Source organism: Callorhinchus milii, unplaced genomic scaffold (assembly GCF_018977255.1).
Source record: "Callorhinchus milii isolate IMCB2004 unplaced genomic scaffold, IMCB_Cmil_1.0 Scaffold45, whole genome shotgun sequence".
Lineage (NCBI taxonomy): Eukaryota > Metazoa > Chordata > Chondrichthyes > Chimaeriformes > Callorhinchidae > Callorhinchus > Callorhinchus milii.
In genome coordinates, this window is record NW_024704786.1 from 494,401 (window position 1) to 510,407 (window position 16,007).

Genomic DNA, 16,007 nt, shown 5'->3' on the forward strand with positions numbered 1-16,007 from the left:
TCTCACTGTTTCTCAGGTTACGGGCCTCCCGAGTGTTGCTGGTTGGGATGAAGGGCCTTGGAGCTGAAGTGGCCAAAAACCTTATTCTGGCTGGAGTCAAGGCATTGACTCTGCTCGATCATCAGCAGGTGAGTGGCAGTCTTTTCGACGGAGATTTGACGTTCAATTTCAATGTTCCTCAGCCTCACCCTGCAAACCCCTTCATTTTCTAGCTCAGACATTGATGGAGAGAGAGAGAGAGCAGGGGAATGGGGTTACAGTAGAGAGCTCCAGTGGGGGAGCGAGCAACAGCGCAGACAAGATGGGGCGAGAGAGAGAGAGAGAGAGCAGGGTATGGGGTATAGAGTAGAGAGCTCCAGTGGGGGAGCGAGCACTTCTGAAAGCAGCTATATCTCCCTCTTAATTGCAGATTTCCTCAAGCCTCTATCCCTTGTTATACCCGTCTTGAAACCCACATTGGACTCTGCCGGTGTGACTTATCCTCAGCGGCAGTTTGATTTGACTGTTGCCCGCTCCTCTCTGGAGTATCTGAGGGCAAGGGACTGCCTGCTGCGTCCTGTCCTAAAGCTAAAAGGATTGTCAAGCGTCAAAGAGATTGAGCGATGCTCTGATCCCACACTAGGTGGTGCCTTTGGTTTAATGATGAGCCGTTCAGAGCCCACAAGCATACCCAGGTCTCATTGTTTCAAACAAAACCAGCTACGGGCTGCTCGCGGGACACTGCTGTGCGCGGTTGTCTGCCGCGTTTCGCCCACAAATGCGCAGTCAATCCACTTTACACTATACTGTCTTCAGTGCAGCACTTTGAGACGTCGCCACGTAGGTGATGAATCGCGATACCAAATGCACAAAGACTTTCCCAACAATGCAATGGAGTTTCCACTATAAAAAAAACTATAAACTCAAAGCCCCAATATAGAGCTTGAAGACCCACCCTCGGTGGTTAGAGCACTCGCCTCGCAAGCGAAGTTGGGCAAGTTTCCTTACTCCACACGCCTCTGTTTACCCAGCAGTAAGTAGGAATCCGGTTGCTAGTCGATTAGTGGATCACTTTTCCGGGGTAATAATTGATGTTTTTAAAAAAAATAATAAATTGGTCACTCGATCCAAGATTGTTTGTGGGACGCTGCTGCTGTATCCTGTGAAGCGCTTTGAGGCGTCTCGAAGATGTGATCAGGCGCTGGATCAATGCAAGGATTATTATTATTATTATCTGACCAATAGGCGAGCGTACTACCAAACTGACAGCTGAGGTGGATTGAGTGGGGAGTTGTGCTGATGTTTGGGCTGATGGCAAAGCCAACCGGTGCCCGATTGGGCTTTGTAATTATTTCATAAGGCGCCTGGCTTTATTCCTGAGGATCGTTGTGGTTTTCTACAGGCAACCGGAGAAGATGCGCGCTCCCAGTTCCTCATCCCCACGGGATCCCTCGGGAGAAACCGGGCCGAGGCGTCCCTGGAGCGAGCACAGAACCTGAACCCCATGGTGGAAGTCAAGGTCAATACCGACAACATCAGGGACAAGCCAGAGGAGTTCTTCACGCAGTTTGATGCAGTGAGTATTGTGGCGTGTTTATAATCACAAGCCTTGCATTTGATATCGCGCCTTATCACATCTTCGAGACATCTCAAAGCGCTTCACAGGGTACACCGCAAAGTGAACTGACTGCATTTTGTGGGCGAAACACGGCAGCCAGTGGATCACAGCGACGTCCCCACAAACAGCCGGGGATGGAGTGACCAAATTATTATTATTTTTTGAAGGGATTATTACCCCCGGAAAAACGATCCGCCAATCGACTAACAAGCGGTTTCCTACTGACTGCCGGGGAACAGAGGCTTAATGATGAATATCACAAACATTTTGGGGACTTTGAAGGCAGAGAGTAAAGGAGAAGGGTTTGGGTGAAGAGAGAGCCCCAGAAGGTTTTAGCTGGTGTCAATTGACAAAGTCCCACTCAGCTTCACTCTCCCGGTGTCCTGGCCCACAATCCCCCCCTCCCACCCCCATCAAATAAAACGTCACTCGATCCACGACTGCTGCGCGCAACTGGCTGCCGCGTTTCGCCTGCAAAATGCCAGTCACTCCACTTTGCAGTGTATCCTGTGAAGCGCTTTTTGAGGCATCTCGACGACGGAGGGAGCGAGTCGGAGGGACTTCCGGAGAGCGGTGCGAATTTCTGCCCAAAGTAATTGGAGTTGAGGTACAGGTCAACCATGATCTAACAGAATGGTGGAACAGGCTCAAGGGGCTGAATGGCCTCCTTCTGTCCCTAAGCTCCTATGACTTAAGCTGCCTGGGTCAGTTGTGAGCTCACCGTCGTGACGGGGGCTCCACTTGATGTTGAAATTGTACTGTAATCCTCTACTGCCATCCGGCAGTGGGGAATTGCCCTTTACAGCACGTAATACGTTAAGCCCGTTCCGCCCTTCAGGATTACGGTTGTCGGCCGAGATAGAGCACATCGTACCAGTTGATGAGCCACTCTCTGGTGCTCAGTTGTCAGAATGTGGCGGCGTCGGGCAGCAATCCCGGGTGAGCTGAGCCCGGGCAGCAGACGTCATGGGTCTTCAAAGTGGATTCCTGCAGCTCAGTGGTTAGTCCGCTTGTCTCGCGAGCGAGACGACGGGTGATGGCCAAGCAAGTCAGGGCGAAATCTTACTCCTTACTCCACGCGCCTCTGTTTACCCAGCAGTAAACAGGAAACCCGCTTGGTGGATCGCTTTTCCGGGGGTAATAATCCCTTCAGATGATAGCAATTTCGTCACTCAATCCATGACTGTTTGTGGGACGCTGCTGTGCGCAATTGCCTGCCCTGTTTCACCCACAAAGTACACAGTCAATTCACTTTGCAGTATATTCTCAATGACGCGCTGTATCAAATGCAATTATTATTATAAAGTGGCCGCCCCTTGTTGTGGTTAAAAACCTCTGTCCTCGCTGGTTGGGTTAGGAGGTTTATATGGGAAAATAACTGCAGTTTGTCTGATGTAATTGGAGGATCCTGCGGTTGAGTTCTGTGCGTTGCGTGACTTGTTCTGTTGTGTATGATATGCCGTTACCGGACATGCGTTCCCTCAAGACACTGTTTTTTTTTGGGTGTGGTGAGTGGGGGTAAACACGCCACAGACTGTGCTCCAAGCTTTCGAATGGCAGCGGGTTAGCAATCTGTGGTGTCCCCGTAGTGTGGTGGTTAGCGCGCTCGCCTCGCAAGCAAGAGGACGTGTGTTCGATTCCTCCGCTCGACGGGTTCCGGCCTCCTGCTGTTCCCTCCGTTCCACCGTCGGTGGCTGCGCTTTCAGCCGCTACGCACCAAAACTCTTGTCACTTTCTCTATCCCCCCCACCCACCTTGCCCCGGTCAAAAAGGAAGGTTTTCAAGCGAGGCGGAGGGATTGAGGGAGAGCGTTCCAGAGTTTGGGTGCGTAGTGGCGGAGGGCGACCTCTTCGGCCGTGCCTACTTCCCTCTCGGCGTCGTCCTATCTCCTCCGTCAAGCGCTCCGGGGCGCTGTCCTGCGCGAGGGGATCGAGATCGGCTGAAGATTTACTGGCACTTGCTCTGCGGCTTGATATCTGCACCTTGCACTGAGCTCCCGCTGGCAGGCTTCCCATCGTGTCCTTTGGAGATTTCCGGCCATTGTGTAACCGTTCGGGCAAAGGAACCAGTCTTAGAAATGGTTGGAGACAATCAGCTGCCACTGTCAGGACTTCGGAAGAACTTTCTTTTTAACCCGTCGAGGACTGTTGCGGTGAAGGGAGCAGAAGCTTTCCCTCGGTGTCCCAGTTTGGCATCGTTTATTAATTAAGAATATGATAATGATAATAATCCTTGCATTTGATTATAGCGCCTTATCTCGTCAGCAGGACGTCTCGAAGCACATCAGAGAATATTGTGTAAACGCACAGAATGATTGTCAATAATTAAAAGGAATTATTAATAATATTATCCTTTTGATATAGTGCTTTATCACTTCTTCGTGACGTCTCAAAGCGCTTCACAGACTATACTGTAAAGTGTAGTGGCTGTATATTTGTGGGCGAAACGCGGCAGCCAATTGCGCACAGCAGCGTCCCACAAACAGTCGTGGATTGAGGGACCATATTTTTTTTGAAAGCATTATTACGGCGGGAAAGCGATCTGGAAATTATTATAGTAATTTCGCCCACAAAATGTACAGTCAATTCGCATTGCAGTATATCCCGTGTCACGTCTCATGTCAAATGCAAGGATTATTAATTATTATTATTATTATAGTGGGCCCAGTGTTGTACCAGACAGTACTGCACCCACAAGGGCATGGAGGGGAGAGGGAGCGTTAAAGACTAGTGCTTCACGTCCACTTCTCTCTGAATAAACAATTAGAGCACGGATCACGCATATTTTGCAAAGTTTGAAAGCAGTAACATCTGGTTGAGATCATCGTTACCTTAACCCAGCAACAAGCAAGCGTTCCTGCTCGTGACATTGCCGAGAACGAGACTCTGAACACAATGAGGTCTAAGATTACTTGCTGTGTTGATTGTTTTTCACCTGGGATTGTCAGCAGGTGTCTCAGGGTGAAACCGTGGGTGACTGGGTGCCTCGATCGAATTGCGTGACTCGAAGATCTGTTTGAACAGAAAATAATACCCTCGAGCCGCAGCGCAATTGCAACCTCGTGGTTCATTTCACTGTTTTAAACCCCTGGAGCCCCACTCTGGGGTGGGGGGGGGGGGGGGGAGTGGTTGATGTTATCTCACCCCCTTAATGAGAACTTGTGCCTTGTGATTGTTCTCCTTTAATTGCTTTCGCCCGCAAAAGCATACAGTCAGTTCACTTTACGGTGTATTCTGTGAAGCGCTTTGAGACGCCTCGGAGACGTGATATTTCTCTCTGATCACTGACCGTTCCTCGCTTGCGAGGCCGAGTGCTGTGGCCCGCGGGGTATTCTGTGACGTCAACAACCATCGGGTTCAGCGGAACCGACTGTCGTATTATAATAATAATAATCCTCGCATTTGATACCGCGCCTTATCATGTCTTCGAGGCGTCACAAAGCTTCACTGTAAATTGAATGGACTGTATATTTGTGGGTGAAACGCGGCAGCCGATCGCGCCGAGCAGCGTCCCACAAACAGCCATGGATTGAGTGAGCAAATTATTATATATTCTTTTGTTGGAGGGATTTTTGGCCTCCCAGAAAGCAATCCACCAATCGATTGATTACAAGCGGGTTCCGACTTCTGATAGATAAACTGAGTCGTGTGCGTGGAGCAAAGAAACTTGAGGTCTCGCCTCGCCTGGGAATTGAACCCGGGTCCTCTCGCTTGCGAGGCGAAGGCGCTAACCACTACTCTACGGGACTATATGCGCGAAGTGCGGGTACTCGAGCGCGTGCAGACACACAAACACACTGAGACCTGATATTCACATATCATTTCATATCCACAATGGGACCATTGGTGTGGATATTGGGCTCCGTACTGTATAGGAGCTTTGGTTACACTCTGTAGTTTTTAGAGTTTGGGCTTGGGGGTGGGGTGAGGTGGCGTTAGGGAGAAGGGGGTCACCTTAAAATGCTCTGAGACGCTACCCTGCATGCCGGGGCGCTACATAAATACCAGTTATTGCTGTGTGTATCTGAAACCTCTTTGTTTGATGTTGTTTCTTGTTTCAAGCTCCAATGCCACCGCTGTGTAATTAGCGCTAACTGTGTTCATTAGCTTTCATGTCTGTCTGTCTGTTTGGAGAGGTGCGGGGCAGGGCATGCAGTGCAGTGGGATTACTCTCAGTCCCACACTGTCTACGTAGCTGGCGACTTGGAACAAAACAGCAGAGGCTTGAAATTTCTAACTGAAAATGATATCTTACCCTAAGCCTATCAGCCCACGCGCCCCATCCTTAGCTGTGATAAGGCGCTGTACCAAATGCAAGGATGATTATTATTATTTCCTTCAAGCAACGGTTTGATACTAAAGCCAAACCGAAGCAGTAAAGGGTTAGCTTTGCGTACAGCATCCTGTTTACGATGCTTGTTATTTTTCATTCCAGTCTGAGCGCTAACAAGCACTCGCAATGGTGGGATTATGTTTTTCTCCCTTTGATTTACTGAAATCTTATCTGTCTTGCCCACAACGCAGGAGGATATGGGATCTTGACCCCCCATTCACACGCAGACAATGCACTGAGACAGTTAATAATCCTGTCATGTTACAGTATTGAGCGTTTTAAGACCGGCATGGCTGCTGTATTGTTAGGCAGTCAAAGATGCCTCTGTCTCAGTCGCCTTTCTCCTTCCTTGAGCGAAAGCCCAGTGGATCTTTAGTAAATGGTTTGGAGGTTCCTGTTGTGAGTGCAAAAACTTCCTGCCAGACAGAAAACCGTGGAAGCAGACAGTTAAGTCGCGTTAGCCAATGGAGCACCACAACACACGGACTGACAAATAAATCTCTCACCCGCTCTTTTGCTCGGTTAGTCTGTGAATTACACCCCAGCCTCCTGGGTCTTAATGCTTGTCAATTCCAACCTTTATAGCAATACGATAATCCTTGCATTTGGTATAGAATCATAGAATTATACAGCACAGAAGGAGGCCATTCGGCCCATCGGGTCTGTGCCGGCTCTTTGAGAAGAGCTTCCAAATCAACCCCACTCCCCCCGCTCTCTCCCCATAGCCCTGATCAACCCCACTCCCCCGCTCTCCCCCCATAGCCCTGCGAACTTGTCCTCCCCGAATAATTATCTACGTCTCTCTTAAAAATTGTTGTCGAATCAGCGTCCACCAGCCTTTCAGGCGACGCGTTCCAGATCCCAATAACGCTGTGTGTGAAAAAATGGTAAAAAAAAAAATCCCTACAAAAAATAATAATAATACTTTGGTCATTCAATCCATAACTGTTTGTGGGATACCGCTGGGATAACAGCATATTCTGTGAAGCGCTTTGAAGATGTCATCAGGCGCTATATCAAATGCAAGGATTATTATATTTATTATTATTATTATCTTTGAGATGTCTCAAAGCGCTTCACAGAATACACTGTAAACTGAATTGACTGTATTTTGTGGCAAGACTGTATTACTTACCTAATTCCGGAGAGTATTAAGCGCAGGTTGGCGAGAGCCAAGGCTTTGGTGGGGGTGGGGGGGAGCCCAGAGTGTGCGTTGGGGGTAACTGCTGGAGTCTTAACTGACTAAACCCACCCACTTGGCCACTGATATTGATATGCCACTGCATATGAGTCACAAGATCACAGCTGGGGCTGGATCGAATGTGTTCGAGGCTGTTTGGATTACACTGGTCTTGAGTATCACCCTGAGCAGTGTTCCATTACGTTTCCCAGCAGCTTCTTTGGTGACCTGGTCTTGTCACCCTTACTGATAGGCCGTACCCAATGCCGGGCTGTGCCCTGTGTAAGAATAATTACCTGACCATCCAGCGTTCATTGGCCCTTCAGCACAGCACCAGAATGACTCCACTTTACGGTGTATCCTGGGAAGCACTTGACGTGATGAAGCTCTGTATCAACTGCCATAATTATTATTATGTCAGTGTGTCAGCTTGCATTAGGAGCTCAATTTCAGGGGTTTGAGGCGGGAGTGAGTTGGCTTTGAGCGAACTGAGGTCTATCTAATGATGAGATATTCTTACCCAGGCCCTTAAAAACCCACAAAGCACAGACACCCAGTCACGTCCCATTACAGTGTATCCTGTGGAGCACTTTGAGGCGTCTCAGTAATGTGATAAAGGTGCGACATCAAATGCAGGGATGATTATTATGATCAGTTTGCCAAGTTGCCACGTAAATAATACTACTAATAATAATCCTGGCATTTGATACAGTGCCTTAGCAGGTCAAAGCACTTCACAGAGTACATTGTAAAGTGAATTGACTGTATAGTTTATGGGTGAAACTCACGCAGCACCGCACACAGCAGTGTCCCATAAACAGCCGTGGATTGAGGTACCACTTTTTTTCGGGGGGCATTTTAAAATAAGGTTTTATTTTGTAAGACAAGCAGCTCCGATCCTAATCTGTAATGCATTAGAATTCCTGCACCACTGAATCATTAATGTGAACCTGTATAATATACTGATGCCAAATTCATAGTCAAAGAGGATAACTTCCTTTGTATGATTTGTACGGTTCATTAATTATTAGAGATTAGATATCACTTGTAAGCTCTGTACTCTGTTCCAGCTGTTTCCATAATAATAATAATCCTTGCATTTGGTACAGTGCCTTATCACGTCGTTAAGATGTCTCAAAGCGCTTCACAGAATATATTGTAATGTGGAGTGACTGTGTATTTTGTGGGCAAAATGCTGAAGCCAATTACGACAGCAATATCCCAAACAGTCGTGGAGTGAGTGACCAGTTTCTTGGGGTTTTTTTTTTTTGGTGGGATTATTACCCCTGGAAAAGCGATCCACCAAAGCTAGGTGAACAGGGGCGCGTGGAGTAAGGAAACTGGAGTAAGCTTTTGCCCTGCCAGGAAACAAAAGTCCTCTCGCTTGCCAGGCGAGTGCTCTGACTGCTACACTAAGGGATGCTAAGATCTAAAGCATGCTCATTTCTGTCAGGGTATGTTGGACTGTTCTCAGTCTCTGTTTGTTCCCCCCGGTTTTATTGATTTGAACTAAAAATACAATTAAATAGGGGGCCGAATACAGCATGTGTATCACAGTCCTGTGGCTTGTACAACAGCAGAGCTGTGCTGTGCTCGAAACTGTGAGCTTTCGGATTTCTCACTGACAAATTGTTGAAAGAGTTCCCTGGGTTGAAAATCATTCTTCCACAGCACAGCCCTTCCTTTGTTTCTGAAGCTATCCCACGGCTTGGTTTGGAAATCCCCACTCCAATAAACGGACTGATCTTACACTAAGCGACTACTAAAACAATAAACCCGACTGCAGCCACGTGAGTTCAGACCCGCAGAAGAAAAGATGTTGGCGGGAGCCAAATAGTACGTAGGGCAGGACGGAAGCCATACTGTGATGGAGGTGGAGGAAGGGGGTCCTGGTCAGATACCGGGTGGGGGCGGAGGAAGGACAATTGGGGATTGAACCTGATGTCTAGGTTTACCCACAGGGTCGCTAAGTCTTGGGGATGGAGGTGTTTTGATGTCATGGATTTGGGTTTGTTTCCCAGGTGTGTCTGACCTGCTGTGCCCGTGATGTGATGGTCAGAATCGATCACCTCTGCCACACTCACAACATCAAGTTCTTCGCTGGCGACGTCTTCGGTTACATTGGCTACATGTTCGCCGACTTGGGAGAGCACGAGTTTGTGGAGTAAGTTCACGGGTGTTTAACCCGGAAATCGATGCATGTACCAATGGCCGGCTGCCTAAACAGCCTGTCCCTTCGCCCGCAAGATACACACAGTCACTACACTTTACACCGTATCCGGTAAAGCCCTTTGAGCTGTCCAGGACTGTTTGTGGGACACGACAGTGCGCAATTGGCTGCTGCGTTTTGCTCACGAATTACAGTCAATTCGCTTTACAGTGTAGTCTGTGAAGCGCTTTGAGATGTCGACGTCTCAACGACGTGATCAGGCGCCGTATCAAACTCAAGGATTATGATTACTATTATTTCTGATTATTATCTCTTGCGGTTTTGATCAGAGAGAAGCCGAAGGTGGTAAAGGTTGGACAAGGAGACGAGGACGGGCCCCAAGCTAAGAAGGTCAAGATTGATCCTAATGAGACGACCATGGTTAAGAAGGTAATGGCAGACTATTGACATCACACTGCAGTGTGGACGGAGTGTGAATGAGACAGACAGTGTAGAGGGATATGTTTGTACACGTGTTTGTTCTCTTGCTTTTAATACCTTGGATTACTTAACACTGACTGCAATACTGAAATTGAAAGCGTGTCACACTTCCTTCTCTTCGCCTCTCTTCCCGCGGCTCTGGTAAATACCCTAAGGTTTCCGTATTAGTGTAAAGGGTCGGCTGGTCCCTCGTGCTTTCTGTTCCACCATCAGTGGCCGAGCCTTTGAATCACTTCGCCCTGAAACTCTGCCACTCTCTCCCTCCGCCTCGCCCCCTTCCTTCCCCGTCTTCGGCTCGCGGCCGAAAGACCTTCGTGAGTGAGGGTCGTCGTTTTTATCGGGTGGGGATGTCTCAAAGAGCTTCACGGGATTTTAGTCGAATGGCGCAGCCATTTATATCAGTTATTCACTTGGTGGCTGTTTGTGGGACGTCGCTCCGAGGAATCCTCCCGACGTGAAAGGTGGTGGATCAAACGTAGGAAGGAGTCTTTATTTCTAAGAGTGGCCATTGTTCATCAGAAGCAGTGAGCTGCCGAGCAAGCGGTCTCTTTAGTGATGCTCACTGAGCCCATTGTCCCCAGAGCTTTTGGTCGTAAAGAGGAGTTAAGGGGGAAAAGTCCCTACTTTTTGTGTGCGTTTCTTTTGATGCCTTGAGGGCAACAGATCAGGCCAGGAAGCTAACAGGCTTTGTCAAGAAAGCTTAATAGATGGACTTTGGAAATTCCCTAGCATTGACCACCCTCTCTCCCCCCTCCCCCCCACTCTCCTGTGCTTTCAACTGCCTCGGATTTGCTAACATAATGATTTAATGATTTGGAGCCCTGTAGCTCAGGGGGTTAGTGCACTTGCATCGCAAGCGAGAGACCTGGGTTTGATTCCGGGCTGGACGAAACGTTGGGCAAGTTTCCTTACTCCACACGCCTCTGTTTCCCTAGTAATAAGTAGGAACCCGGTTGTTAGCCGATTGGCGGATCGCTTTTCCGGGGATAATAATAATAAATTGGTCGATCCAATCTACGACTGTTTGTGGGGAGGCTGCGGTGCGCAATTGGCTGCCGCGTTTCGCCCACGAAATATACAGTCAATTCACTGCAGTGTGTCCTGTGAAGCCCTTTGGGACGTCTCGAAGACGTGATAAGGTGCTGTGTCAAATGCGAGGATTATTATTATTTACTTGCTGCTTTGCAACAGAAATGTCATGTTACAGCATTTCCCACAGGGTCTTACAATGTCAAAATATTTCACGGGGCTTCACAAAGTCTGTCGTGAAGTGTAGTGACTGTGTATCTTGCAGGTGAGCCAATTTGGGCACAGGAGTGGCCCACGTACAAGTCGTGGATCCAGTGACCAAATTTTCTTGTGGATAAGATCAGCCATTCCCTCCACAGGCAATTTGTGGTCAGCTGCGGCCCACAAACAAGCCTTGCAGCGTGACCAGTTTTATCTGGGGGATTGCCGGTCAGGGGACTCCCTCCTCTTTTCCGATGGGATCTTGAACAGGGAGTTAGGAGCTCAGTTTAATATAGAATCATAGAATTATACAGCACAGAAGGAGGCCATTCGGCCCATCGTGTCTGTGCCGGCTCTTTGAAAAGAGCTTCCAATTCAATCCCACTCCCCCGCGCTCTCCCCATAGCCCTAATCAACCCCTCTCCCCCGGTTTCTCCCCATAGCCCTACGAACTTGTCCTCCCCATCTGAAGGACGGCACCTCTTAATGATATAGAGTTCCCCCTTCAGTGGAGTGCTGACACACACTGAGCTCCGAGGCCTAATGTGGGGCTTGAAGTTCTTTTGATTGCTAATAGTAATGCCGTCCAACTGCCATGAAAGGCTAATTTGTTGCTTTGATAATCCTTGCGTTTGATTCAGCGCCTCATCACGTCGTTGAGACATGATACGGCACTAAATCTCAAGGCTCTTCATAGAATGTACTATAAAGGGCAGTGACTGTATTTTGTGGATGATGAGACGCGGCAGCCAATTGCGCCCAGCAGCGTCCCCCACAAACAGTCGTGGATCGAGTGACCTATTTGATTTTTTTTTTAAGGGATTGTTATTCCTGGCAAAGCCATGTGCCAATCGACTAACAACTGGGTTCTACTTGCTGCTGGGTAAACAGAGGCATGTGTGTGTGTGTCTGAGTGTGCGTGTGTGGTATGAGGAAACTTGCCTAAGGTTTTGTCCTGACCTGACCCGCCTGGGAATCGAACCTGGCTCCTCTCGTTTGCGAGGCGAGGGCTCTAAACCACTGCGCTACATGACTCCCCTTCAGCTGTTTCCCTGTTGGGAGGTGGGTTGAGGGGTTGTCGGAGTGTGACTAGATTTCGGGAGGGGTGGGCGGGCGAGGGAGTTTACGCAGAGAGTCGTGTAAAGTTCCCCTTTGTAGACATTTTTGTGCTTTCCTTTTTTTTTTGGCGACCCGCTCGCTCACTTACACAGGCACAGACGCTGCTGTGTTTCACACTCACTCCTGAAGGTGGTGCTCTCAATTAGCCCCAGGAGCTAACCCCAGGCAGAGCATCGCAGCTAAGTCCTCCCTCTATCTGCTGTCTTGTGTGCTTTCCTTGCAAGCGAGAGGACCCGGGTTCGATTCCCGGGCAGCGCAAAACCTTAGGCAAGTTTCCTAACTCCGCGCGCACGCCTCTGTTTACCTATCAGCATGTACGGACCCACATGTTAGTCGACCCGCGGATCGCTTTTCCAGGGAATAATAATTCCTTCAAAAAAAGGAATAATAATTTGGTCACTCAATCCACGACTGTTTGTGGGACGCTGCTGTGCGCAATTGGCTGCTGCGTTTCACCCACAAAATATATAGTCAGTCCACTTTACAGTATAATCTGTGAAGCGCTTTGAGACTTCTCAACGATGTGAGAAGGCGCTATATCAAATGCCAGGATTATTATTATTATTATTTGTTCTCTTTGTCTCATTGGTGTCCAGAGAGAGATAGTTTGGTACAGAGGATAGTAATAGTCTCTGCATTTGATATAGCGCCTTCTCACATCGTTGAGATGTCTCAAAGCGCTTCACAGATTACCCCCGGGCAGGGGCATTAGGCAAGTTTCCTTACTCCACTCACACGCCTCTGTTTACCTAGCAGTAAGTAGGAACCCAGGTGCTAGTCGACTGGGGGATCACTTTCCAGGGGGTAATAATTCTGTCAAAAAAATAATCAATTAGTTAGTTAATTAATGAATCATTTAATTAATAATTTGGTCATGTAATCCACGGTTGTTTGTGGGACGCTCCTGTGCGCAATAGACTGCCGCGTTTCGCCCACAAAATATACAGTCACCGCACTTTACCGTAAATCTGTGAAGCGCTTTGAGACGTCTCAGCGATGTGATAAGGCGCTGTATCGACGGCAAGGATGATGATTGTTATTATTAATCCTTGCATTTGATGGAGCGCCTTATCACGTTGTTGAGACGTCTGAAAGCGCCTCACAGGATACACTGCAAAGTTTTGAGTCTGTCGCTGTTACTGGGGTACTGCCGGCCGCAGTCTCACAAATATCTGCTCGAAGAAGTGTACGTTTTCACTTCGAACAGGGTTTGTCTCTTAAGTTTAAGATTGTCCCTTGCAGTGCGGAGTGGAATGTCTTGTGGTCTCAGCGTGAAGCCCATCATTAGGTGTGTCCACAGGTGGCTAAATTTTCCAGGAAATGTGGTTTCTGTGGAGTGTTGTCTTTCACAGAAGTGTGAGCTGCTTATCAGAGCATCTAGAAAACAGCCAGTATCCTCCTTCCAACAATCGACTTCATTTCAGTTTGTGTCTTCTGAGCCGAGCCTCTTGACTTTGTTTATTTGGAACCGAGTTTAAGAAAATGGTGCATTGTTCACACCACGAGATATATCACAATAGTCACTATACACTACCATCCACGTGCCCGCTGAGAGATCACAGGGCTGACATGTCAGTTTAAAGAGAATACTACTACTACTAATAATAATCCTTGCATTTGATGCAGCGCCTCATCACGTCCTCGAGACGTCTCAAGGCACTTCACAGAATATTCTTCACTCAGGGAATTTATGGGATTCGCTCCCCAGAAGGCTGTAGATGCTATTATTATCTTCAAGGCTGAGACTGATAGATTTTTACAAAATAGAGGGATGAGGGGATATGGGGATAGGGCAGGTCTGAAGACCAGCCATGATCTTATCGAATGGCAGGGCACAGGCTCGAGGGGCCGAATGCCCGACTCCTGCTCCTAATTCTTATGTTCTTATGTAATATACGGTAAAGTGAATTGACTGTGTATTTTGTGGGCGAAACGTAGCAGTTAATTGCACAAACAGTCCTGGAGTGAGTGAGCTAATTTCTAGATCTTTTATTTCTTTTTGTAAATAATGCTGCAGGGGTATCCTCCGCCTGTGGCTGAGGCAGGATCCATATCGTGCTTTCAAACGATAAATAGCTCAAAGGGAGTCAGGTACAAGGGTGTGGGGAGAAAGGGAAGGTCAGTGAGACTGAAAGGATTGCTCTTAAAGGAGCCAGCACCGGCCCAGTGGGCTGAATGGCCTTCTATATTGCACTCCCCGTGTGAGTGGTGTTGTTGTTGCTGAACATTTCTCGGGCAAAACGTTGTTCGAGTTTCCTTCCTCGACACACGCACCTCCGTTTACCCAGCAGTAAGATGTTCGTCGATTGCCGGATCTCTTTCCGGGGGTAATAACCCCTTCAAAAAGAAAATAATTATAATTTTGGTCACTCGATCCACGGCTGTTTGTGAGGACACTGCTGAGCGCAATTGGCTGCTGTGTTTCTCCCCCAAACTACACAGTCACTCCGCTTTACAGTATCTCCTGTGAAGCGCTTTCAGACGTCTCGAAGACCTGACAAGGCACTGTATCAAATGCAGGATTATTATTGTTGTCATCATCATTTTAGGAATTAATTTCCTGCTTTTTTCTCACCCCCCCTCTCTCCGCCCTCTCTGTCTCTCGTCAGACGGTGAAGTTTTGCCGGCTGAAGGATGCCCTGGAAGTGGATTGGAGAGGCGAGAAGGCAAAGGCAGCTCTGAAGAGAACGTCTAGCGACTACTTTCTGCTGCAAGGTAACCTGAAACACTCCTTGGCAGGTCGTTGGAGCTGAACGCATCGTGTAATGGTCAGAGCACTCGCCTTGCAAGTGAAAGGACGTGGGTTCGATTCCCAGGTCAGGGCAAAACTTTGGGCAAGTTTCCTTACTCCATACACACACGCACACACACACACACACACACACACGCACACACAGACACGCGTGCCCCTCTGTTTATCTGCAAAGTACACCGTCACCTACGCTTCACAGTATATTCTGTGAAGCGCTTTGAGACGTCTCAACGACTTGATAAGGTTCTTTCTCCCACACATCCGTGCCATGACCCACTCTGCCTTCCCCCACCTCCGCAACATCGCCCGACTCCGCCACTGCCTCACCCCTCAGGCCGATGAAACCCTCATACGCGTCTTCGTTACGTCCAGGCTCTGCTATGCCAACTCCTCCCTCCATTGGCTGCAGATCATTCAGAACTCTGCAGCCCCTGTCCTCTCCCGCACCGGGCTCTGTGACCCTAACTATCACCCCCATTCTCGCCCGACTCCACTGTCTCCCCATCACACAGAGGATACAGTTCAAGATCCTGGTCCTCACCTTCAAAGCCCTCCATAGCTTCGCTCCCCCCGACCTCTGCCACTCGTAACCCCCTACCACCCTGCCCGCTCCCTCCGCTCAGCGGGCTCCGGCCTGCTTCACACCTCCCCCCCCCCCCCCCCCGCTTCGCTCGCCCCACCATTTGCGGGCGGGTCTTCCAACTGTTTTCCAGAATCTTGTACAGGTGTACCGTGTGACACACGCATGCAGTTGTGTGTGGGTGCAAATGCGTGTCAGTAATTGAGAAATTTATTCGGAGAAAAGCCAGATTTAGTTGACAAGAGCGGGCGCCACACCCTCGACTGCATCGCTTGGAGGCTGAGCGTGTGTTAGGGAGTCGGTGTGTGTCTGGCCTGTTCCCAACGATCAGTTTGCACGTTTGGGTGTGAATTTGTAGTAATACAAGGATGTCAATACTCCTGACTCAGTCAATCAGGGCCTGAAGTTATGCAACAAATAAGACACGGTTTGGGAGATTTGACTCTTCTTTTGTACGTTATGAAACTGAGTGGGAGGAGATGCTCTGAGCGATAGGATTGTGAAAAGGCTTTTGACCTGGGCTGTGTGTAGCCGAGTGTGGAGCAAGTGGAGGGGGGGAGATGGGGG

The 16,007-nt window shown here is 48.7% G+C and overlaps 1 protein-coding gene across 1 annotated transcript; it reads left to right on the forward strand.

Annotated features, from left to right (window-relative positions):
* On the forward strand, window positions 1-14,876 carry sae1 (SUMO1 activating enzyme subunit 1). Its single transcript, XM_042345427.1, has 5 exons — window positions 1-128; window positions 1,382-1,555; window positions 9,131-9,273; window positions 9,609-9,708; window positions 14,718-14,876. The coding sequence occupies exons 1-5, from the start codon at window positions 48-50 to the stop codon at window positions 14,859-14,861; spliced, it is 642 nt and encodes a 213-aa protein (XP_042201361.1). The 5' UTR covers window positions 1-47; the 3' UTR covers window positions 14,862-14,876.
* Window positions 14,877-16,007: the final 1,131 nt, after the last annotated feature.

Coding starts and splice junctions, on each gene's coding strand:
- sae1 (XM_042345427.1), top strand. CDS start 48: ATGAAGGGCCTTGGAGCTGAAGTGGCCAAAAACCTTATTCTGGCTGGA. Junction 1,556..9,130: donor TCTTCACGCAGTTTGATGCA/GTGAGTATTGTG, acceptor TTTGTTTCCCAG/GTGTGTCTGACCTGCTGTGC. Junction 9,274..9,608: donor GGAGAGCACGAGTTTGTGGA/GTAAGTTCACGG, acceptor GGTTTTGATCAG/AGAGAAGCCGAAGGTGGTAA.